Source organism: Neolamprologus multifasciatus, chromosome 17, assembly GCF_963576455.1.
Source record: "Neolamprologus multifasciatus chromosome 17, fNeoMul1.2, whole genome shotgun sequence".
Lineage (NCBI taxonomy): Eukaryota > Metazoa > Chordata > Actinopteri > Cichliformes > Cichlidae > Neolamprologus > Neolamprologus multifasciatus.
The window spans coordinates 6,189,071-6,214,078 of NC_140455.1; the positions used below are offsets into that span (position 1 = coordinate 6,189,071).

Genomic DNA, 25,008 nt, shown 5'->3' on the forward strand with positions numbered 1-25,008 from the left:
CACACCACCTGGTAAACTCTCTTCTTTGTGAACATTCAGTTTTGACAGCGACTGTTACATTGTGTGCAATATCACTGAGTGCCAGAGGGGTTACAATCATGTTTTCCTCTCCCATACTCCCCAGGTTTTTGTTAGCGAGGCATCTCGGCTGTTGACAGCTAATGGAATTGCTCTTCACCTCTTGTGCGTATGATCCCACGGAGATAAGGCAGGAGATGAATGTGGAATCTGCGCTGTCAGTTGTGTGGCTGAGATGTCTTGGAAGCCGTCATTCATTTGTGGGAGAGTGTCTGGAACGGTAGGAGCGAATCCTTTGACATGTTAGACCACCACCACCCCCCCAAACCCCCACCCCGTCTCTCCTCCGGAGCCTCTGTCTGGCAGCTGACAAATGTTGATCCTACATTAACCACAATGCTGCAACGCTGTGCAAATAATGTTCTTCAGATGGCAACCCTCATCCCCTTTATGGGTAAAACTATGTATGCAATCCTCCACACCTGCGCAGTTTAACACCTTTGAAAAGTAAATGTGGCGAGGGGGGGTAGAGGGTGGAGGAGGGCAAACTGTCTTACACAGCACAGTAGTCTCTTTATTTGGCAGTGCCTGGGAAGGCCGAGGCCTCTCGCTGCCCGAGCCGACCTAAGCAACAGCTGGTGCTCGCAGCAACATTTCCTATTTCTGCCTAAAGTGGATCGTGTAACTCTCACTTTATCACCCATAGAGGCCACGTGAAGGACAAAGCCAGCACACCCATAAACAAAACTAATGTTTTCACACAGGCCCCTTTGGAGATTGGTAGAAGGATCTGTGGTGCTTTGAATACCCCCCCCAGTCCTGACACATTACAAACAATCTCATACCTGTACTATTTCTCACTGAAGGTGGGGCACTTGAAACTGTGAGCTCCTCTTTTGACAAGGTTAAAAAATTGATGTTAGATCTAAAGGGAGATATTTTTTTAAATTTCACAACACAAAGCTTGACATCTATTGCATGCCACACTAAAAGTCAAAGCCACAGTAAAAGGGTAAAGAGTATTCTGGATACGTATTCAATAACATGATGATGATAGAGCCTTATTTTTTTTACTGTGGCTTGAAAATACTTACTACTGTGTATTTTAACTTTTTGAAACGCTGGGAGAACCTGAACTTAAATCCCGTCTCGCAGTCTGAAATTGTCGAATGCGATATTTGTGCGTGACTTTACAAGCGCAAACTAAATCTGTCTCAAAGGAGTTGCAAGAGTCGCACAAGACAGCCGGTTGATGCAGTGAGAGTTATATTTCATTATTACCGCTTGTTACTGGGAATACGATCACCCATAGTGCAGTGTGTTTACAAGAGCAAATCTGCGAATGATAGATGGCTGGATCTCCAAAACAGAAAGTACTGTGTGGTGTTCTCGGCATGCAGCGGTCAGTAATGCTGAACTGGACCATGAAACAATGTGAGAAGATGTATTTCATTTTACAGCATGTGGACAGCTCTGTGTGTGTCATCTACCTGGGTAAGACTGCAATATCGAGCCGGGACATTTTAGGTCCTGGCATGTATGACAGTGGCCTCTCTCAGCTTGTTACACTGCAAAATCTGTAAAGGAATTGTCTGAGGAACGTATCAAAGAAGCTCAGTGTTGCTTTGGCCTCCGCTTCCCCTTTATCACAGTCCAAGTAAGCATCTGTAAAAGAAAGTGCAACCCAAGAAGGCAACGCTTCAAAACTTTCAGTAATTAAAATATCTGGGTAACCACAGGACACCCAAAGACAATTTGTGGAGACTTTCCGGGCTAGAGCTCGTTAAGCATGAGGTGGACAATATTTAGCAGGTGGTTTTATTTTTGTCTTTTTTTCCACAGAGAAGCAAGAATTTTAGGTTTAGGTTTTTGCTTGGTGAATGAGCTAATCATTTAAATGAAATATCAGAGTTATCACAACAAAATGAAGTCACTCTATTTGATTAAAGTCAATTCATCTTAATAAATGAAACTGAAACGGTTCTGAATGAGCTGTTTTGTTGAAATGTATTTTACTGTTTTATCTTACTTACAATTCTGTTTATCTGTTATGATAATATTAACTTACTTATCCAATATTCTTCATATCTACTCTGCCAGACTCCATCAATACCAGAATATTTTTTTTGTGCCAAGCTTTTATTTGGTTTTCTTTGTCTTATTGTTATTGTGAGTGTTTGAATGTTTGTTTCTTTGTTTCTTATTCTTTGGGCTTTGGGGGAAAGAAGAATGATTCTTTTTAAATAATTTAAAAAAATAAGCAAATGTTATAAAAAAGAGCAAGCCAACACCTTTCACACCACCACTAATTGGCCCCTTGTGTTCACGCCCCATTGTAGTAACTATTAACTCAGATCTTGGGCTCCTATTTGTCCCTTTATTGGCCGCCAGCCCGGAGCCTCAGATGCACAGGCAACCCTGGCTGACCTGATAACATTTATAGTTGTAATGGATTTTTTTATGCCCGTCATTAACTGGCAGAGAGATTGGATATAGAAATTGCTTGTACCTTTTTCTGTGGTATTTCAACTTTATAGCATTATGTTCAGATATGTCACCTTCCATCATCCTTATTTTAAGGCCTCTCCCGTCACTGGTTTTGTTTTAAATGTACGGGTCTTTTGTGCAGGACACTTGTAGTATCAAGGGCTCGTAATGAATATTTAATGATGTTGAGTAAAGGCTCAGAAAGATATAATTTCTGTCCAATAATTGGTTCTCTCTCTGCCAGACCTTTAGGGGTGATTTAGCACGCAACATGCTTAATGTAGACAGTTTATACGAAGCTGCTTTGAATCAAGTCATTGAACACTGTGGCAATAAAGCGGATGTTCATTTTTAGGATGCTGGTAAATCTGATTTATTTTCGCAAAAACTACATTTGTACAAAACAGCTTTAATGTTAGGCAAAAATGTACAGTGAAAACACAGTTCGATGAACTTCAATAAAAAGTTCACATGAATGGGTGGATACCAGCATTGGCAGGCCTGAGTGCAGCACATCAGGTGCATCTTTACCACCACCTCAAGGACATAATGTGGATAAAATAACAGAAACTGTTCATAATATGATTACACATGACCACAAACTTTGGTGTCAATAGTTGCCATAAAATTAGACCAACACTTCTGGTCCCCATGTAAAGGAAACATTACAACAGGTGTTTATGTTATTGTGTCTACCTCCTGTGGCCAAGGCATACAGGCCTATAAGTCAGTATAGGCCATACAATGCCAGGTTAGCCAGGAATTGTGTATTTTTTTTGTAATTTATGAGTAGTCTGAGCAAATAATTCAACAAGGTAGGTTAATTTCACATGAACCTACATCATTTTTAGCCAAATTACATTTCGTGACCTTGACAACAAGGAAGATTTGTCTTTGAATTGCACTAAATTCATTGGTCCACATTGAAAAATACCACAATTTCCTTTCATTTCATGTCACAATTCTTCTGAAATGCCATTTATCCAATTCTTTAATAAGCACTTGTGTTATTTTGTATTTTGTACACAAAGGCATGGGTAAAAGGCCTCATGCACTTTAAAAGCAGATATACCTCAGTGGGTAAGGTTGACTTCACTTGTGTAAAATCAGATCAACGCCTTCACCTGTGGTGTGACTTAGTTGCTCTTCTTCTGGCTCTTTCTGCTGGGAGGCTCACTGAACTGAACCACGTTGAAATGTATAAAAGTTCCCAAAAAATGCAGGAAAGCTGTAGTAGATACTAAGACTGGGAACAAGTCGGGCAGATGGGGCGGAGCGATCAGAACTGCGGCCGCGATGCTCAGGCCAACCATGGCTGCAATGCTGATGTAGAACTGTAAGAGATAAAGGCAGTGTGATTGTTGGCTCATTGAAATGAGACTGGGAGTCACAAGACCATGCAAAATGCTGATATCATAATAAACAGCACAGAGGCTCAGAAAAAACTGTGGATTACGTACTGCTTTACAACATAAAAGGAAGCATCTCATGCTAGTCTAACAAAACAAGTTCACCTACTAAGTTAGTTACTTAGCCAGTGCCTTCATTTACCCTGAAAACCTCTTTCAAGGTCCTTTATATTGTAAGGTAAAGACCCTACAATATTAGAGTAAAAGATGAGTCTCTGTGAGCAAGCATTTGGAGACAGTGGGAAGGAAAAACTCCCTTTTAACAGGAAGAAACCTCCAGCAGAACCAAGCAGGAGCAGCCACGTGTTGGGACCAGTTGGGGGGCCGGGGGAGGGAAACAGGACAAAAGACACTTATGTGAGGAAACAAGCGTAACTTTGTGCCTTTGGTCAAAGATGGGATCTCCGTGGCAAAAATTTAAGAACTGATCAAAATATTTGGAAAACATTTGTGGAGCTTGGCTTAAAAATATATCGCTGTGACACAAATATCTTTTACAACTGTATTCATCAAAATAACAGCCTTTAGTCAAAAATTTTTATGCCGAGAACTCTTAAAATAAATTTAATGAATGAATTTTTTCATTTAGAAACTTGTAAAAACTGATTACCCCGGGCTATAAACTGTTGACTTTACCCTTAACACTAACTATGCACATAACATCAAACTAGTAATTTAATTTAAAATAGAGCTCATATGACATTGAATATTTATAACTAAGTGACAGACATCAAATTAGTCACTTGAGAGGTGCTATAAAGAAACGAGGCCTGCAATATCATATTACAGCAAATTCAATTTTTTTTCTTCAAGGTACGGTCACTGCTTTTTATCTCGTTACAGATTTGCAAACAGATGTGATGGTGAGCGTCACATCATTCATCTATCTGCTTGCGGTTTATGACCCAAAGATCAGTCTGTGAGGTGCAGGAAGCACCTCGTGCCTGCCAACCGCCCAAAACCCATGAAACCTTATCCCCATCATTGGGGCTCGCTATTTATGCTGCTTGTGTAAATAAATATATCTAGGCAAACCTGTGTTAATGACACGTGCTATAAAAAGACACCTTCTCCTAATCTCTGACACCCCACCAGTGCCCCTGTCGCTAAGGGGTCGGCAGAGAAGCCACTTCAGACGCTATGGAAACTTAAATAAGCGATAAATAATTCTTTGGTTGGCAGCAGCGTTCATCCCTGGACAGCTTACACAGCTTACACCAGCACATGATATTTATTTATACAGTCGGGCATGTCTTCTCACACAGTTGCAATTTAGTGCAATTTAATGGTGTAGTGCCACTGGGACCCTGATATCAGCACTCTTCTTACTACAAATGTATCATCTGTACATCCTCCACCCACTATGTAACAGAGAAAACGTGTCTTTGTCTTTGTTTGCCAGCTGCAAAGCCGAGCCCTTATTATAAGCAAGCACACAACATTAACGAAACCACACTTAAAAGATAAAGCGTGCTGGAGTTATACCTGCTTTTTCTTGTGCGAAGTCTGTATTTGGGTCAAAGTCTAATTTAATCTGAATGACCTTTAATAACCTTTATTAGCAACAAACTAAAACAGCAGCCATAATTATAAATGTTAACCCCTTCTGTGGGACAGCACCACACACAGCCAAAATCAATGCTGTTTGACTTAACAAACTGACATTTACTAACTTTGATTTAATATCTGGATTTTAATTCTTCACACTACTATTTAGTACAACTGGTAACAGTGAATCATATTTTAATGAAATAAGTGCATTCAAGCAATTTGTAACTATAACTGAAATGTGTGAGTGTGAAATATGTAGTGAACTAGAAGGTCGAAGAATCTTATTGGGATTTATGCTTCAGTGAGAAATCTGCACTGTAGCTACGTTACTGCAAACCGCTCTGAAACCCTCAGTGTAACCTGACATGCACCTGATATGGAAATGTAACTACACGCCACGTCGATGGAGCAGGCAACTATTTTGATTGACCTGTTCAGTACGATCAATTCCTCCTGTGCATTTTCGCATACGCAGTTTTTTAAAAAATTAGCGAAAGCATAACAATCATCGTCTCAATATAAGGAATAAGGACTGTCGCCATAGATGTGAGGGAATGTAGAAAGAAATGGAAAAACCTGAAAGAAAAATATGTCTACCTATGAAAAAAAAATGGCCATAACAAAAAGTCGAGACCCAGGAGGGGAAAAAGCTCCAGCAGTTCATTTCTTTCTATTGGCTGGTAGAAACAAATGGACTGGGCAAGCTCACATGCTAATTAACACGTCACATTGCACAAACATAAATGCTGCCAACAATGTCAGTTACATTGTAGACTGCTTCGCATGCTTTACAAAGATTCCCTACAGAGGCCATCTAAATCAGGCCTTACACTGGAAGAACCCCTAAGCGTACTCAAAAACAGTTCTTGAGTAAATGTGAAACAGTTACAAGATTTCATAGATGCATGGTTTCTTTTGATGTGCAAACAAACAAATCAGTGAATATTTGGAACTATAATGTGTATTATTATAACTGCACTTCAATACCGACCTTCCATCTCACTATAAAGGCCAGGTCCATCTTCGGTACCCAATAAAACAGCTTGTTGTAAGCTCCCAGTCTCAGTTTATCCTCTGAACAGTGATCCAGTGCAGACAGTAAATAAATGCTGAAGAAGAGGAAGCCCAAAGAGGTCACAATGTAGGGCACCAGCAGGCCGTCCTTCAGGAACAAAGGAAGCATGCTGCACACAGAGACAGGAAAAGGACAAGCATAGCAGATTTTATTACATTTTAAGCCTGTCTGTGTGCTGTCATGGCAGAATCAGTTTCAACTACTGTAGCAGGACCTACTGCACACATAGCAATAGCAAAATCTAGCTATGAAAATTCACAGGTGTGTAGTTCAGACCAAAATGAGCATCATGTCTCTCGATGGTCCTGCTCCAATACACGAATACAAAGTGAAGAGCACCAAAAGCACCCCCCAGTCTCACATTCTTTTTCATTCTTGGCATCTTTGTATCTCTACAAAGAAAAATATTTGCACCTGTATAAAGACAGAAAAGTTCTGAGGATGGGCATGAACTCACGCTGATGTCTTTGGTTAGTTCAATGTAATATAGCCCCAAAAGCAAGAATCACATGTGATTCTTATATCATGAAGATATTACAGCTATTGCAGTATTGCCTTTACATGCAAGGTACAGCTGGACATTTATACACATTGGTACAGTGTGTCTTTTGTCCCGTCTTCCTCCTCTCACCCCGAACCAGTCGTGGCAGATGCTTGGCCCTCCCTGAGCCTGGTTCTGCTGGAGGTTCCTTCCTGTTAAAAGGGAGCTTTTCCTTCCCACAGTCACCAAGCGCTTGCTCGTAGCGTTCATCTGAGTCTTGGGGTTTTCTCTGTATTATGGTGACCTTACAATACAAAGCAACTGTTCTTGTAAATTTGGTGCTATAGAAATAAAATGCAATTAAATTAAAGTAAATGAAATTAAACTGAACTGAAATGAAAAGGGACAACATCAGATTTTTAAACGATTGTTGGAAATATATCAAGTTTGATCCTACAGCTGATGGAGAGCACGATAGAGTTTCACACCCATAAACATCATTAAGTTGAGTGCAAAGTTTGTTAAGTGCAGCAGTAAGCCAAACAGTTTTTATCCTGCAGGCCTGTATGTGCATGCATCTCCCAGGGAGAGATGGCTCTGTAATTCACGAGGAGCTTATCTTAGTTTAGTAGAGGAGCATGGGCAAGAACAACAGTTGACTCACAGTGAATCACACAACGCCCCAGCTTATAAAAACCTTTCCCCAGACAAAAAACTACTTATTCAGATTTGGACTCAAACAAAAAAACTTCTATTCAGTAGATAAATGTTTAACACTTCCTCCATTTACACTGACTGGCTGCATTCAGTGGCCGTAAAGTGGTCATGCTTGACCATCCATTCAGCCAATTCTGCTAACAAAAGATGTATTTTCTTTCTTTTTTAAATTAGTCTGGAGAGGATGCAGATAATGTGAAAGTCCAAGGCAGACTGTACAGGGGAGCAGCTACAGAATGACCTCCTGTCCCTACACAACACACACTTAGACAGCAGGCATGCAGACTATGCAGTGTAATCCCCAGATATCCTTATACTAAACCACACGCACAACAATTAGTGCTGCCGGAAGAATTTAACAACAGCTGGTGAAAGTTAGATGGAGCATTTGCAGCACTACTTGTGTTTTCCATTCATGGTGCTTAGCTCCAACCCACACAGCACACCGTTTAACTTTTCAGGTTCATTTTTTTATGTTTCTCATTAAATAAGAGATAGAAAACAAAGTAAAAGAAATGAAGGAGACACAGCACCCAACAGCGGGACACCAGATTTAAATGCAAGCAAATCAAACGGGACATTTTAAAGCAATTATAATTGCTGAACTTTTTCCCATCATAAAAATAACTATAATTACATAACTCTATTATTCTATTATCCAAGTTGCAGTAAATAAGATTTAGAAACAAATCTAACAACAGATAGCCTGTTTTTATTTGTTAATCTTCCAACTTTTGTGTGTTGTCAGTAATTTCAAAAGACTTTCCTTCTTACCTGAATGTCGAGGCCTGTAGGAACCAAAGGGCCATCAAAGGGAGGTCATTCAGCAGGAGACAGGCAGGCCTAGAAAAAGAAATTCAGATGTACTCAATATTAAATAGACTGCCGTGACTTTTGCGATTAGACAAGACTAGAGTGAAAAGAATATTAAAGCTACTGAGCTGATCAAACATCCACTTACAAGTATTTACAAGCCTTTGCTGTACCACATTATTTCATTCGAGAATACATCTTTTACACTTTAGCTAAGTTATCTATTTTCATTTGAAGAACTGCCAATGTTTTGCCAAGAAGTTGCAATGATAAATTTATGACCGCATGCGTCACATGCGCGTGCATCTGTGTTCATATGCGTTTAAGCCTGCTGCTAATTGAACTTGCTAGCTCGCTTCAGTGCAAATTGTACACGCTGCTCAAAGTGGGGCACTTTCCATCAGTCCCCGATCCCATAATTACAGTCAGTGCTCTTCGGTGATCCTGTTACAGCCCAATAATTGATCCTGCGCAAACAACACCCCGAGCTGCCGCCTACCATTCTTTCCTAATCCCTGGACATGTATTACTGATTGATTCAGGAGGACAGGTGGGAGATATAACTCAATAGTTAATAAAGCAACAATCTACCCTAATCTAGATTAATAGATGAGCCCAGATCTAGGAACCAAATCCCTCGCTGTCAAATCTATCCCAGGCTTTTCACCCCACCAACAGCTTTCTACATATGGAGGTAAATGATAATGAAGCACGCACACACACACACACACACACACACACACACACACACACACACACATCTCACTTCTTTTAGTGCTGCTTTCACCCTGTTAAATATGACCCAGCTCTGACACAGCACAAATCATGGCAGTGGAAGCAGGGTTCCTATCTGTGATGACAGAGGTGAATAACTTCTCGGTACTTAAAAAGAAATCTGGGGGTACAGCAGGAGGATGACGTCATTTTTACAAAGCGAACATGATTTGAAACCATTAGAATTCTGTACGACATAATCTGAGATTTGACAAGGCGAATGGCTCCTTTGTGAGTAGAAATTAAATCTATACTCATGAATATTTCAGATATCGCTACAAGACAGAGAAAGTACCATTTACATTTGTCACCCAATGAGACAAACCTCAAGAAGTTACAATTATCTTCTTTGTACTTACAAGGCAGCCAAAAGGATGGACTTCTCATGGACTTGAAAGGAGAAGAGGAAGAACGCCAGGGATGAATTGACCTTAAAGTGACATTGGGGCTATCAGTAAAACTGCTATATTTAATGTTATACTTTTTATTACAAAGGGAAAGAAGAGAAACATATTCGAGATCGTCTTCTCAAAAAAGAAACTGGGTTTGTTAAATTAAACATGATACTTATGTATGATAAATCTCACTGGCTTAAAAATGCTGAATGCCAAAAACACTCACCAAAGCCAGTTTAAAGTGCCAGAAGGTTGGTTTTGTTAATAGCCTGATACAGGAAGGTAGAACCGCCAGAAGAGTGCAGGTAAGACTGAAAAACAAATGAAGATGGAAGATGAAGTTACTGAAGGAAAAAACAAAACAGTATCACCTGTGCTATGTAGGCAATGTTATTCTCAATTGCACTTGCATGACATTTCAAGGTTTGTATGCAAGTCTTATGAACTGAGTGGACATGGATGCATGGAAAAGTTTTTCATAAAGACTTTCCTAATATATTATTTTACCAAGGCAACAAAATACATAAAAACAGCACGATTTGTTTTCATTAATTGGCACTGTATGAATATCAGCATTTAACACTCAGTTCATGCCACAGTTCTTTTTAGACAGCCCTCTGATCTGTAACCAAGTTGTGTGCAGTGCCGTAAGGGACCAAAATAATGGCCCCTGCTTAGGGTTACCAGGCAGTAACCCTCAATTGTCACCTTCTGGGGGTAGAAGCGTGAGAAAAAAACGTGTTGGAGTCAGTGTGTATAAATGTGCTGAATGGTCAGGCTGCGAGTTAGTTTGAGGTGTCAACTAACTAAACTACAAATCATAGAAGACAGAAAGAAGTGTACATGTACAATATACACAAGAGTAATGGCAGACCTGTAAGTGGATATTTATCGTGTATGAAAGCAAGTGTGCTACTCGTGTGTTATGTGTAGGGCATTTGCTGTCTGGATGGAGCTGTAGGACTTTACACTGCTGATTCATTTTATGTACACCCACAGCAGAGCATTTAGCAATCCACCCAGTGCGCCATAAAGACAGCACTGTTTTTCATTTGTTTCAAATGCACGACAGTAAAAGAAGTCTAACTTGATCCCCAGACTTAGCAGTCTGGCAGAAACGTGTCCATGCTGCAAACGCAGGACTCCTAAATTTAGCGTGCTGGGTTATTTAAGCAGGCTCCACCACGACGCAACTGTTGCAAAAGGTTTTTCTAAGCGTGGCTGCACAGGACCCCAACTTTTGGTCAAGATAACTTCTAATGTATGCGGAGAATCAGCTTCTCTTTCATACCTACATTAGAATTACATTTGCAGACAAGATCCATAATTATGCTTCAACAAAAAAAAAAAACAAAACACCTCGCTGTCACATCGATTGAGTCGGACATTTTTCTTTTCAATATTTCTCGGCTGTTTGTCACCACACAAAGAGATCAATAACTTTATGTTCAAAAGTTCCCGTGAGATGTAAGTGATGACCTTACTTCCAACCACTGGATCACTGTCTTTAAGCTTGGTTTTTTTCAGGAAATGAAAGGAGTGAGGAAAAAAATCAAACAAAGGGAGAGAGAGAGGAACTGTGTGTGTGTGTGTGGGGGGGGGGGGGTATAGCACAGTACAACAGAGAAAAGAAAACAAAGTGAAACTTGTTAAACAGATAGAGGGATCACCTGAGGTAGAGCTGAGAGTCACCTGACAAAATGGATCTGATCTTTATCAGGGTGTTCAGGCTGCACCATGTGTTGGCCACTTTATCCTGTACACACACACACACACACCTTGGTCAAATAGAAAATGGCAGGAAACACAAAGAATTAATTACTCTAAGGAATTATTCCTTCTCAGAAAGTGTAACAAAATTCCTCTGTGGGATGACGTTTATTCATAACCCTCCATCATACATTTTCTCTCCTGTCAGGAAAAGCATGGGGCTTATTTGTAACCTTGGGGTTTTGGGATCAAGTTTGATGAAGTCGATATATTGGGGAAAAAAGCCAATACCTTTCTTTGAATTCTATTTTCTGACAATAGCTGTTATCTTTTTGATTTGTTGCTTTGCTGATAAATGTCAGGCATTGGTAAAGTGAAGACATAATTTCGATCATGAATGGATGTTTTTAAACTATAATCCAAAATACAGCTATCAAATGTAATATATATATATATATATATATATATATATATATATATGAAACAAAAAAGAAGTAGCAAATTCTCATTGTTGGGAGGCTGAATCCAGAGGAAGTTATGGAAAAAATAAGCATGTAAACATTTATATTATTTACTATTATCATTATTAATCAAAAGTCGTGCAATTTCTCATATTAGTGTCACTTTTGTATTGTTAATAATGTGCCTCATTTCTAAGATGACTGAAATTAGATATACGATACAGTACACGGTATGCGTGAAGCTTCCTCTTTAATACCAGCTGAAAAGTACTTGCGGTTTAAAGCTGATATCAGATGAGGAGCTCATTGTGTGTGCTTCAGCTGATTTAAGTGCTTAAGCAGTTGTGCAGGGATATCGAGGCCAAAGCCACCAGTGTGCGCCATGATATCACACATCATAGAGGCTGTGGATGTTTTCACTGTGTGATTCTATCTAGAAAATCTATTTCTGGCCTCTTCCCTCTCTTCTGTTCTACAGCTGCTGGCTGCACAGCTGTGCCGATCTTAATGGCAACGTAGTCAGCAGCACAGGGCCGTCCAGTGCTGTGTTTTCTCAGCCCAATCCCTCTGTCCTTCCTTTCTGGCTCATTGCTCCAAATAACTGTTACAGCAGTGCAGCAGGCAACACATGAATGTCAGGGTGGGCTGAGCGAGAGCGGTGCAGCCCCCTTCACCTATAAACTAGCATGGAATTTCACAGGGAGAAGCATTTGGTGCCATTTTTGTGTGCAGGCAGCAATGTGAGACGCCAGAATGCAGCTCAGTGGGTAAACTTACAACTGCTCCCTCCCAGAAGCCACCGGGACCACCAGTCACCAGCCCTCTTCTTCCCCACCGCCCCTTCTCGCCCCGTCCCCTTGTCCGAGGCGTCTGCTTACGTGCACAATTTCACAATTAGTTCAGGACAACTTGCCCCCAGCAGCCCCCTTCGTGCTGTCGTCACAGGCGAGCATAGTGTCTCTCACACCCTGTGTATTATGTTTGAACCATTTCGTTGAACAAATACTGCCGCGGTGCTCGATGCCAGCCGCTCCCCCGGCAGAATTTTCAATTACTTCTCACATCCGTGACACCTTGTGGTGGGTTCCACCTCAGGAACCGGGACAAGAGGGGGTTACAGGGTTTCAGAAACGAGAGCCGCAAAGCTTGGCCTCCGAGCTGTCAGTCACACGCACGCAGTTACTTCAACTCAGCAGCTTTCATCACTGTGACTGTGGAGGTGTTTCAAGTATTCTTGTTTGCCATCATCACTTTACTTTTTTAATTAATATCATATTCCAGTGACCAGGCTATAAGTGGGTGACCACGGTATATCAAACATGTACGTTAGTTCTTGCAAAACAGTCAAACATACGCTTATGTGTCTGTTTTCCGAAGACGTAGTCAGTAGGTGAAAGCAGCTGTCCGACGTGCTCTGATATGCCTTCAAGTGTTGCGTCCACCAGACTCCTTGGTTCGTATGGCTAGAACATGGCTGTGCTACGAGGTGGCGAAAACAACCGGGTCATAAATTAGTGAGATTTATCTCTATCCTCCTACTGTACACCCCAAACCCCAACACCTCCCGGAGATAGACTGAAACTGATCTCCTGACCTTTCACAGTTTTATTCCACTGTTTTCTTTGATCCTGCAGGGTATCTGTTTCCAAGCGGCTAAGCGCTAGTGGATGGAAGGGTATTTCGCCATGCTGTGAGTATGGAACCAGTGCAATAGCAGAGTAGTGCCGTGTGTGTTGTTTCTAACATTGGTAACAGCTTAATGCTCAAAACAGTAGAACACCATGAAATTAGGTTTCTTAGAAAAGATGTCACTCCTTAGAAAACGCAGAATCTTGACTGATCGCACTCAAGCAGGGATACACAAAACATCTGACCAGTAAATCCTTTAATAGGAAACAAAGAGAAGTCGTTTACCAGTGATCATAAGATGTGAAGTTGCTGATATTGATCACAGTAATTTGATTTGATAAAACAGAAACATATCTGCATCCACGCTGGCTTAACCCACAATGGAAATTTTTAAAGTCAAAATACATCCCTTCTTATTACATGTCACTGGTTGTACTTGGAATTGTATTATACTTGATTAAATTAATTGCTGTCTTCCCATTTTCAGTTAAAAAACTCAATTCAAGATTAACACGGCTCGTATTAGTTTCAGCTCTATATTATTTATATAGTGCAAAATCATAACAACAGTAACCTCCCTACAATAATACTATTTTGGATAAATGTTTAAGGGATTTTTTTAGAACCAACCAATAATAAATGCATAAACTACGTTTTCAGCATCACCCTGTGACAGGATGTTTAGAATTTTAGAGATATTTTTGCAAAAATGCAAGAAAGCAGTCCTAAATATTTTTTAGTATGCACATTGAAGGATATATCCGGGTGAAAAACAGCTCCAAGATTCCTCATAGTGTCATTTCAGACCAAGGTAATACCGTCCACACTAGTTAGAAACCAAGTCTCTAAGATTTTTAGTAAAATAACCTCAGTTTTATCTGAATTTATAAGCAGAAATCTTTATGGATTTAAGATGTTCCTGCAGTTTAACTAATTAATGTGAGTTCTGGCTTGGATAGATAAAGTCAGGTATCATCTGCATAGCAATGAAAATGTATACTATCATTTCTAATAACACTGCTTAAGAGAAGCAGGTATAGTGTAAATAGAATGCAGATGTTGTTATGACAAAAGCATACATGTTTTCTTTTTAATATTATGCTTGTCAGATGTGTTTTTTTGGTAAACCTTTTATTTAAGGAACCACACATTACCTCAAACAGACCCCGAGCCACGGGAAAAATCCTCCTGACCACCTGCATGGCCTGGCTGGGTTCAGCCAGGAAGGGCAACCAGCAGAGGGCAAAAGTCGCCAACACTGTTACACCAACCCTCACCAGCAAGAAAAGCCTACATGAAAGGAGAGTAAATAAACATATGTCATAAATAATGAACTAATGAAAACAAGCAATTACTAATACTTTCCCCACTTCCTATAATCACTTTCCCCCAGATGCTTTAGTATTTACTTTAAAATTTTCTGTGAAAACAGTTCACACATACTGTGTGCAAGTCCTAAATTTGGGCTTTGACCCTTGTGTTGAGGAATGCAGTGAAAGCCATGCATCAGCTGAAAGTGTTCAGTGTAGGTCAGGATATCTTGTCAGCTGTAACTGTGAAGCTGCTGGTTAAGTTGCACACACAGGCATAGCTGAGGAGTTTGGGCATGGCCAGAGTGTCATCTGGACATATCTTCCCCCCGGGCCTTCTAATCCAGCTCTCCATTTGCTACTAAATGCCCTTGGTACATTGTTACTAGATAAACAGACACTGGACACACTAGTAACAGCATCCAATCTGATTACCTCAGTCATTCTGTGACACTCCTGAGGACACTGCTATCTTATACACTGACATTACATATCTAGTGTGGGCATTCTGTTGAAACATGTGTGCACAGTGATCACAGAGTACAAGCAACAAATGTAGACTTGAACATTCAGGATTTCACAGTCATCACTATAAGTCCTCCTGAGACATTTTGCATTCGGCTCTAGTGAAGGGCATCACTGATCGCAGCGTGTGGGGGAAAGGCAAGTATGCACACATATATATAAATGTGATCCATCTGTAAACTGGAAAGCCAAAGAGTCTTCTGTGTTACCTTATTTGATTGCTTTTTAAGTTTAATGAACAAAAGTACAGTGCTCAACAAATTTATTAAATCACCTGTTTAAAACTAAAATAAATATATTGTTACTTATTAGGAAAACAACAAACTACATACAGGTTTTTATACCCAAATTTGAGTCGGCACATTGAACTTCTCTAAGAATTTAGAAATTAATCAAGTGTAACATTCAAAAACTGAAACTTATCTTTCTCGTGAGTAATGTCAATGAGTAAGTGCAATTTGGCATATTAATCAAAAAACAATAATGTGCTTTTTTTTGTTAAACAGTAAATTTTAAAAATTCATGGATAAAAACACTAATTATAGCATAATATAGCATTTAAAATATAATTTCGTTTAAAGGGCTTGCACGTGTTCTAGCGAAAAAAAAAAATGTTTTGGTAATTACCAATACTGTTAATTTTGGGCAGCTATGACATAAACCTTACATCTAAAAAATTGTTAAGCACCGTAAATACAATCCCAGTAAACAATATTGGTTTTTTTTGTTTGTTTGTTTTTAAATGCTGTTGCTTTTCTTTCACATAGTAGCACTGTGAACTTTATGTTACCACCAGCACGCTAAAATGCTTACCAGTGTTGTGCTTAAAATTGATTGTCTTCCAAAAAGTAATTTACGATATTTGACATAAAACAATTCCCCATAACTGCTGTAAATAACTTGTTGGGCTATGATCTGTCAAACATATCACTTATTAATGATATCAAGCCATTTTGAGCCAGAAAGAACAGTCTCGTTACAAGATAGAAGCTAAAATCAGTTTCACCCTTAAATATTTTTTAAGAGAGATCTGGCCAAGAGGGCAGCAGATACTGCAACAAAAATAACACCACAGCTCTACCGAGACATTTTAAGTGGCCCAAAAAGACTGGACTGATTATAATACAGGTACAAAAATTAAAAGTCATAAGTATACCCGTACAAAACAGAACATTTCTTTATTCTATATGTAACCCTTTCAGAAAATCCTGTTGATAACAGGCTGTTTACCAACATAAGGAAATGTATTACACATAGAAAACACCTAAAATATTGGAAATTGCTTTAATGCACAACATTGGGATTTGTTAAGTAACTATTCTCATCATTTTAGCTTACAGTATTTGAATCATACTATTATCTTCTTCTTTTTTTTGCCTGTCCTGTCTGGCAATCAGAATTATTGTCTGAAGGCCAAGAAAAATGGACCCCAAGTAGACCCTTGAATCATACTAAGAATCACACTATTATCTAATTAGTGCTAAAATTGTGGGTGAGGTTGGAGATGAACATCTGGACTATGCGTCAATGCAAAAAACAATCATCTTCATTATGGAAGGAAATAATAAGACTCACCCTCGGCCCATCAGGCCCGTTTTGATGCACTTTCCCAGAAGGTAACAGAAGAAAGGCAAAGCATGGTACAGCTCCATCTGTTTGTAGTTGAGAGCCAGAGAGAAAGCCATGGAGCCCAACACATCCCAGCCCAGACCCAAAGCCAGAATCCCCCACAGGGCAAAACCCAGGCTCACTCCGTTGTACCTGATACTGTTAAGGTTAATTTTGGTCTGGAAGGGCAAGTTTTCTGGAGCTAAACAACTTAATGTTGCGGATGTATAACAAGCGATCCAGAAAATAGCTGCTGATCCTAAGGTCAGTTCTGCTGCATAGTGTGCACATTGTCAGCTTTTCATTGTTGTATTTAGCGGTGGCTGAATAACAATAATAACAGCCTGGTTAGCTGGTGCGCTCTTCATCTCTTCAAACTGTTTTTGTAAATCTATTGTTATAAGACAGAACAACAAATGTTTTTAATCCTATTGAACCTACTGTATGTAGGAAATCGGAATAGTAAAGAATGCAGAAATTCCACATCCATCCTAGGATCAGCTGTTAAGTGTTTCCATAGATATGCTGTGGTGCTAAATCTGCCCTATGGGACAAGCTGGGTTTTGTTGTCTTTTTTTTTTTAAGTTGTGTTACATAAGTCAGTGAAATAAATTTATATTTTTATGTTGTTAAAATATTTTAAATGCTTACATCTCTGCTTCTCAGTGAACTAAACTCAAAAGATGCTGCAAATATATACAGTGCTGAAAAATGAAAGAAACACTTTTTAATCAGAGTACAGCATCAAATCAGTTAAACTTCTGGGATATTGATTTGGTCAGTTAAGTAGAAGAGGGGTTGTTAATTCAGTTGCTTTAGTGTTAATGAAATTAACAACAGGTGCACTAGAGGGGCAACAATGAGACAACCCCCAAAACAGGAAAGGTTTTACAGGTCACTGAGATTATTTTTTCCCCCTAGTTTTGTATGTGCCTAGGGACAGTATCACTACTCGCGGGTGAGGTGATACCTGGACCCTACAGAGGTTGCACAAGTAATCCAAGTCCTGCAGGACAGCACATCAATATGCCATAAAGTTTGCTGTCTCCCAGCACAGTCTCAAGAGCATGGAGGAGATTCCAGGAGACAAGCAGATACTCTAGGAGAGCTGGACAGCACCGTAGGTCCTTAACCGACCAGCAGGGCCAGTGTCTGCTCCTTTGTGCAAGGAGCACAAATTTCACTCCTAACACATGACCCAGTCCATATCAGTTATAGATATCCAGCATGATTTTTTCCCACTGAGATTTGATCTGTTTTAGTGTTCCTTTAATTGTTTTGAGCAATGCATTTAAATATAACTCACTACACTTTATTATGATTGGAGCTTTTAAGTGTGAATCCTTTGTAGGTCATTATTTCATATTACATTCAATTTAATTACATTCAGAACAACCTTAATGGTACTTATAAATTACAAGAATACAATTTATAATAGGAATGCACGTGTGCATAAAGGATACTGGAAATGTCCGTAGTCAATGAGAATTAATCCTGGGTACAGTAGAAAGCAGAACATAACGGAAACCTAAAAAGGGAAAAGGGCAGACATTTTAATTCAACGCAGCAGTAAAAACACAACCTTTTAAAATCAAATCCTGTGAGAAGCTTGTTTAACTACTATTCCTCTTTCACTGTTTGATAATATAAGACACCGTCAAAACATTAGAAATGATCCCTTCAAATTGACTGCACTGTAAATGTATGAAGACCAGCTGAACTGTAATAACTTCTTGGAAATGTAATAACATCATATAACCAGATTAACTTACAATAATGACGCCATAATTTCCCAATTTGGAGGTCTAGTGCTGTAATCTGTTTTAATAAGGGTGGGTTCCCAGACTGAGAGAAAATGGGCTGGTCTGGGTCTTTAACTGAAAACTAATCATTTCATGCTCAGCTCGTCTCTGACCTTTTTCTTAGAGGATCCATCAGTCAGGTATAAACAGTATAAAACCACCGCAGGGATGTATATCAACAAATCTGCAACTAACACTGAAACAAAAAGAAAAAAATACAGACTGCATGATCTCAAATTTACATTGTACAAAATAACAGAAAAGGTCCATGGGTATACAATGATGTGAATGATTACAGTGATTTGGGCATAATATCTAAGCAGGTATAACCACAAACGTTGCTGTAAATATGAAGTAGACATGGATTATGAATGCTTTTCTTTTTCTTCCACCTCTCATAGTTACAGTACCTGTAGTTCTCATGAATAGCTTGTGCTGTGTACTTTCATAACCTCTGGACTTGTGGAGTTCCACCCATTCAGGGTTTATTGTTTTGGCTCTGCAGAAACAACAAAGCATATATTTAGATTTTTTTTTCTTTTTCCTCACAGAAAATGTACAAATACTTAACTTTATTAGTTCCTAAAAGTGGGCAGCTGTGTTATTACATCACTATACCTTAACATTTCTCCCATGGTATGCTCACTCTTGTTCTGTCTCTCTCCTAAATTAACATTCAAATATTATGTGAAAGATCCTTTTTAAATAATCCAAATGGCTTACATATAAGCACAGATCCAGCTGTGGTAAGCAGTGAGGGGAGGATAGTCAAGACCCCAGTAGTTCAAGTCATTGTTTGTAGTATTGAAGTACCTGGGGAGCAGAAAGGTCACATAGTTTCATCAACAAAACTGTTTCATACAACATAAGCAATGTAGCGTGTACTGTATATAGGAAAAACTGTTGTTGATGTTATCCGTATTTAACATTTCGCACATCAATCCATCTCAAACTTGTAGTAAGCTGGACACAAGAGCAGGGACAACACATGTCAGTAATGTGCGTCTTGAGTGTCACAGTACATTTCTCAAATCCATGACCTGTAATAAGACCCAGTTACTACAAACAGGTCCTGTGAATAAACACGTGGAGGTGCTAGACTGACCATTCCTGAATGGGGAGGTTGTAGGTCACTTCTTGCCAGTGCCTCTGAGCTTCATAATCGCCGAACATGGGAGGTTTCCCCGCCCCTGGTGGAAAATCATTGAGCCGTCAGAGTGAATACCATGAAGCTTGCATCATGAACGAATGGCCACCACACAACACACCCGCGCTAACACGTTTTTAAATCACTGAGCGGACGCTAACTACCGAAAGAGTCACTCTAATAAGGTTAAAACAAATTGAGAGCATTGTTTTGACTAGTATAAACAGCACTGTACCAAGGGAAAGTAGTGTTTAAACGCCGACCTCCACAATTTTCCTACCTGAATATGAATTTAGCGAAACTCCCCATCTCGCAATAATGGCAAGCAACACGCAAATTGATACGAGACTCCACGTCTGCATAGCTTTACTCGGTAAAATGAGGATTTGTGGAAGAAATAAACAATAAAAATCGGTACATTGAAACACTTTTGAAATCTGTTTCGCTTCCTGTATACGTCACTCACCAAGTCTTCGTTTCAACTACTCATTGGTCGCTGGATTTCTGACGTTGCGACCGACAAGTATGATGCATTCATGAATACTACGGAAATAATTGACATCTTCACTTTTCTCGATCATTCGTTCAGTTGTTGCAGTAATCAAACGCGTTTTAATAATCCGGTTGCAGATCATCCAAGACCTTTTTAAACATGTGACAGGAGGTTTTTTTGGTATATTACTCTCACAGTTTGTGCTCACTTGTTAGTGAGCCGAAGTCAAATAATGTAATCTAAATTTCCCAGGCACAGTGAAGGCATCTCTGGTTGAAATAAGATTTATGATGGGTATTATGCATTATTAAAGGTTTATTTCTTCCGTATTTTCGCTTTTTTTTTTGCAGCTGATGCTGAATTTGGAGGTTAGAGGCCGCCTGGTAATAAATTAACATTCCTAAGATTGCTTAATAATATGGGTGGGGGGGTGGGGGCAAGCTGGGTCCAGACCGGGGGTAGGAAACTCCAGGCCTTGAGTGCTGGTGTCCTGCAGGTTTTAGATGTGTCCATTATCCAATACAGCTGATTCAAATTGCTAAACATGTCTTGAAGTTCTCCAGAGGCCTGGTAATGATCTGGTAATCATCTCTTTTCTATGTGTTTTCCCGTTTCTTTTCATTTCAGGAATAACAATGATAATCAGGAATATGAATTTGTCAATTCCAATAGTCTACAATATCCACATAACATGATTACATTTATAATGAAAAACATTTTAAAATTTCTTATCAATATAAATATGACTATGAAACATTTTTGAAATCTCAAATTATATCCAAGAAAGTAAAAACATTATAATACTATACAGTTTATAATATATTTTAGTTGTTTTCTGCAAATTTGGAGGTACGTGGAAGCAGAACAAACAAATTGGCAGATAAAATGGATGCACATGGAATCAATAAGTCTGGACATTAAAGAAGCAAGCATCCATGCCAAACTGGAAATTGTTGCTGTGATAACAAATGCTTAATTCTAAGTCTTTGCAAATAGCTCAGGAACAGCTGATTTCACAAAATTTATATCAAAGTGACAGAAAAAAATCCACTATATAATCAGCAGCAGAGGGGCGGCAGTCTAACTAGTGTATTAGTTTGTGTTAATCTTCTGTACACAGATGTAGATATGGGTATCACATCCTTTCCTTGTCTTCCCTGTACACTGTGGGCTAGCCACAGCGAGCCAGAGGGCGTTTTTCTCTTTGTGACCTTTTCTTTTGTTGACACCATCATCTTTGTTCTCAAGGTGTTAGGGTTTGTTGGATGAGACATATTCCTTGTGGTTCTGACATCAATTATGCATAAATAATAATAACCTCGGACAACTGCTGATTTGCAATGACACTTTCATTACAACAGCAGCAGCCTATAACTCACTGGTACCCATTAGTTATTAATGCCCAGCCACGCCAGCTTTACTTTGTCATTTATTGCTTCATCTCTATGCCTTTTTAAATATTCAGCAACTGCTGTACCTACATTTACTGTCTGTAATCTCCGCCCAGGAGAAGGCTATAGCTTGTGGTGCAGGATGACCTAGTTATTATTAAAGGCCTAGGCCTTGCTTCCCAATGTCACTAAAGTCTATCATGTCAACAGTCATGTTTGCTACAGCAAGTCAAGCCGGATCAATAAATCCAGAACTTCATAGAGATTTCTCCTATTATGTCTTATTTGGGAATTGTGATTTCAGATTCATTCTTGAGTGCATAATTAATTGGCATTTGGAAAAATCCTGCACTATTTGTGTGCACTTAATAGCATTTCATTTCTGTGCTAGGCTTTGAAAGCCTACGTCCAGAGGGTGTTGTGTCACTCTGGTTCAGTCTTTCAGTTATACTTGGCATCCACTCTCTGAAACAAAGGTCAAGATCAGCTTACTTTGAACAATATCATCACCCAGATGTTTAATGTTCTGTATGGATCAGAGACTTCTCTGGTTTGTTAAAGACACACTATCCACCCTCATAGGGTCCTGCAAAATGTGGAATTTTGGCTTCTGAGATTGCAGCATCATTACACTCTCAAACACTAAATTTGTGTACTTGGACAAGACAGATAAAAACTAAATGCAAATGAAGTTCAACAGCCATTTTTGCCTTTCGATGGGACAGAAAGGAGGATTTAAATGGGCTCATGAGCTCTACCAAGCCTCACTGCAAGTGGACAAATCACTATTATATATTCCTGTGCAACTGTTTACTTGGGTTTCAGTGAATGGACAAATTGAGATATTTTTCATGCATCATTGTTTGCAGTGATGTCATTTCCCAACCTGCTACAGGATGTTTTTGTTTTACTTTAGCGGGCCACAGTTTGTGCGTGGGCTTGAGTCCCAAACCTGAAAGCTAAAACTCATACGGAGTTACAGATACACTGCTCTAGCAGCTAATATTGATCACGCATACTAAGCAGCATAGTGTAACATCAGTCATTGTAAGTTTTTGGTTTTAAAGGTTGTACTGTGAAAAATAAAGTGCATTATGTTGGATATTAATTCAATTTCTCTATAAAATATTCCTTCTTAATCTACCTCACGCACTTTGAATTTAAGAGTTGTAGCAACTTCAATGGGCAGTGATAATTTCTCCCTTTCAGTTTTCTGTGTATAGCTCTTCAGAAATTTCCCTTTCACTTTTACGTTTTTTTTCTTCACACAGGACAGCACAAACGTATGTCTAACACAAAAGAGATCCAAGTAAAAATAAAAATACACACAGTTAGAATAAAGTAGGGAATGACTATGTTTGACACTGAATCCCTGGAATATTTCCACTTTAAAGTTGGAAACTTGCAGGTTTTGTGTGTTATGTTTCGTTTTTTGTTTTTCCCAATAATCTAATTTTAGGTTCAAAAAGAGCTGTGACCTCTTTTTATATCACGAATGCTGACTGGACACATTTATGCATTGATAATATACTAAAAAGGATTTGTTACCTATCATAGCCACAAGCACAATCAGCACTAAAAAACAAAACAAAACAAAAATACAAAAAAAAACTTTACATAAACTCTTTCCGCTCAGGAGGTTATATGGAGGTAAAACAAGTCAGAAATCACAGAGAGAGAGAGAGAGGGGGGGGGGGGGGGGGGGGGGGGGGAGCAAGCTGTATTTACAGATTGTGCTTGGAGACTAATATAGCCTGTCTGGTGGAGCTGTGGGAACTACAACCCAGGCTTTTCTCCACCTGTGCACAAGCACGTGCAGCTGCATGGCTCATTATCGCACGGGCGCGCGAGCGTCTATAAATGAGCGTCTTCGTTCGTTCAGCAAATTGTGCGCCATAATTTGCACCATAATTACACGAAACTGCGCTTGGTTTTGATGAAACAACAAGTAACAAGCTAACGCAGCATAATTTTAATAATAGTAATAATAATATTAATAATATTCATTAACTCTGTTATTGTTATTATTGCACTAGCTTACCCTTTAAGTAGGCCCGTGCTGCTAAAGCAGCTGTTTTAGCCCATGTTAAAATCTTGTTCATGCCTGTAGTTTCAGCACTGCAGCTTCGGTTCAGGAATTTAGTGCTCTGTCGTTAACAAAAGCTTTGCTTTCGGTGTTTCCTCTCTGTGTTGTATCTTAAATATGAACACAATTAACGTTACCAATTTTAGCTTAAAGGAAAAAAAAACACTACTATCTGCTACTAACATTGTAGCAGATACTCTGCTACAATGTTACTACAAACTTTAAAAAAATAATGGTAAAACATCACTTATGATCTAAAATCAAATTTGCAGTTAGATTACTCAGATAAATTTGTTCAGCAGGAAGTGTGTGCAAAGAAGAAAGAGAATTAGGTGGAAAATGTTGATGTATTATTTCAGGTTTTCACAAATATTTATTTTATTTATGATCACCCTAATTAAGAGCCGCAGGTGTATGTTGACGCCCCCTAGCGGCATGGATGTCACGGCCTCGATGTGTTGTCAGCCTGCAACGTCGCTCCTGTTGCAAGATCTCACACCGGGGCTTCACACTGCAACACTGCAAGTGTAATTATAGATGTTAGCATCCTATAAGACAGACACGCGAGGCTGGTTTAATGATGCTTTGTGGAGTCTGAATCCCCGCTCGTAGCCATGTACACACCTCACACAAGAAATAAATTAGAGGTTTAAATAAACAGGTTCAACAAGTGCAAGTTTGAGTCTTTTTGGTATCTAGAATTTGAGGCTTTCTCTGAGTATTTGTGCATCCCCCAAAATTTCACTCACCTTTCTCTAACTGTACTCTTTAGCCATCACTTCATTTTAGAGCCTGCTATATTTAATGCCTTGTCATTTTAGAATCGTATGATCGAATGGCAAGGAAAAAATGGCAGAAATGATCAGAAATCTATTACGGGCAGTGCAATGCAGACAATGTCTCACATTTTAATTTATATATTATTTTTATGTTTCAGTAGACAAATAATCAAAGACTGGTCTTTAAAATAATAACATCACAGTCACTGCTGTAGGTAATTTGAATAATATCAATAGTCTGAATAATAATGAATTTAGTAAGTAGAAATGTCACGGTGACATTGGAGAAGACTTTTGCATCATCAGCACCTTCTTCGGTGTCTGAAAGTGAATTGGAGCGGAGAGAG

The 25,008-nt window shown here is 39.2% G+C and overlaps 1 protein-coding gene across 1 annotated transcript; it reads right to left on the reverse strand.

Moving 5' to 3' along the window:
• Positions 1-370: 370 nt before the first annotated feature.
• On the reverse strand, positions 371-20,389 carry alg6 (ALG6 alpha-1,3-glucosyltransferase). The gene is made up of 14 exons (XM_085138516.1): positions 20,193-20,389; positions 19,871-19,955; positions 19,489-19,578; positions 19,176-19,264; positions 18,879-18,961; positions 18,427-18,491; positions 16,931-17,116; positions 14,675-14,810; positions 11,391-11,476; positions 9,947-10,031; positions 9,685-9,755; positions 8,513-8,581; positions 6,457-6,649; positions 371-3,839 (listed from the first exon to the last, which is right to left on the reverse strand). Exons 1-14 carry the CDS (start codon positions 20,272-20,274, stop codon positions 3,642-3,644), a joined length of 1,518 nt encoding a protein of 505 aa, XP_084994642.1. The 5' UTR covers positions 20,275-20,389; the 3' UTR covers positions 371-3,641.
• Between the last annotated feature and the right edge of the window lie 4,619 nt (positions 20,390-25,008).

What these genes read in the sequence shown, in the direction of transcription:
- alg6 (XM_085138516.1), bottom strand. Translation starts at nt 20,274, where the DNA reads ATGCAGACGTGGAGTCTCGTATCAATTTGCGTGTTGCTTGCCATTATT. An exon ending in ATTGACTACGGACATTTCCA is followed by an intron (nt 17,117 to 18,426) that starts GTATCCTTTATG and finishes TAACAGTATCAG; the next exon opens with GTACAACGGAGTGAGCCTGG. An exon ending in GACTCTCAGCTCTACCTCAG is followed by an intron (nt 10,032 to 11,390) that starts GTGATCCCTCTA and finishes TTTGTTTTTCAG; the next exon opens with TCTTACCTGCACTCTTCTGG.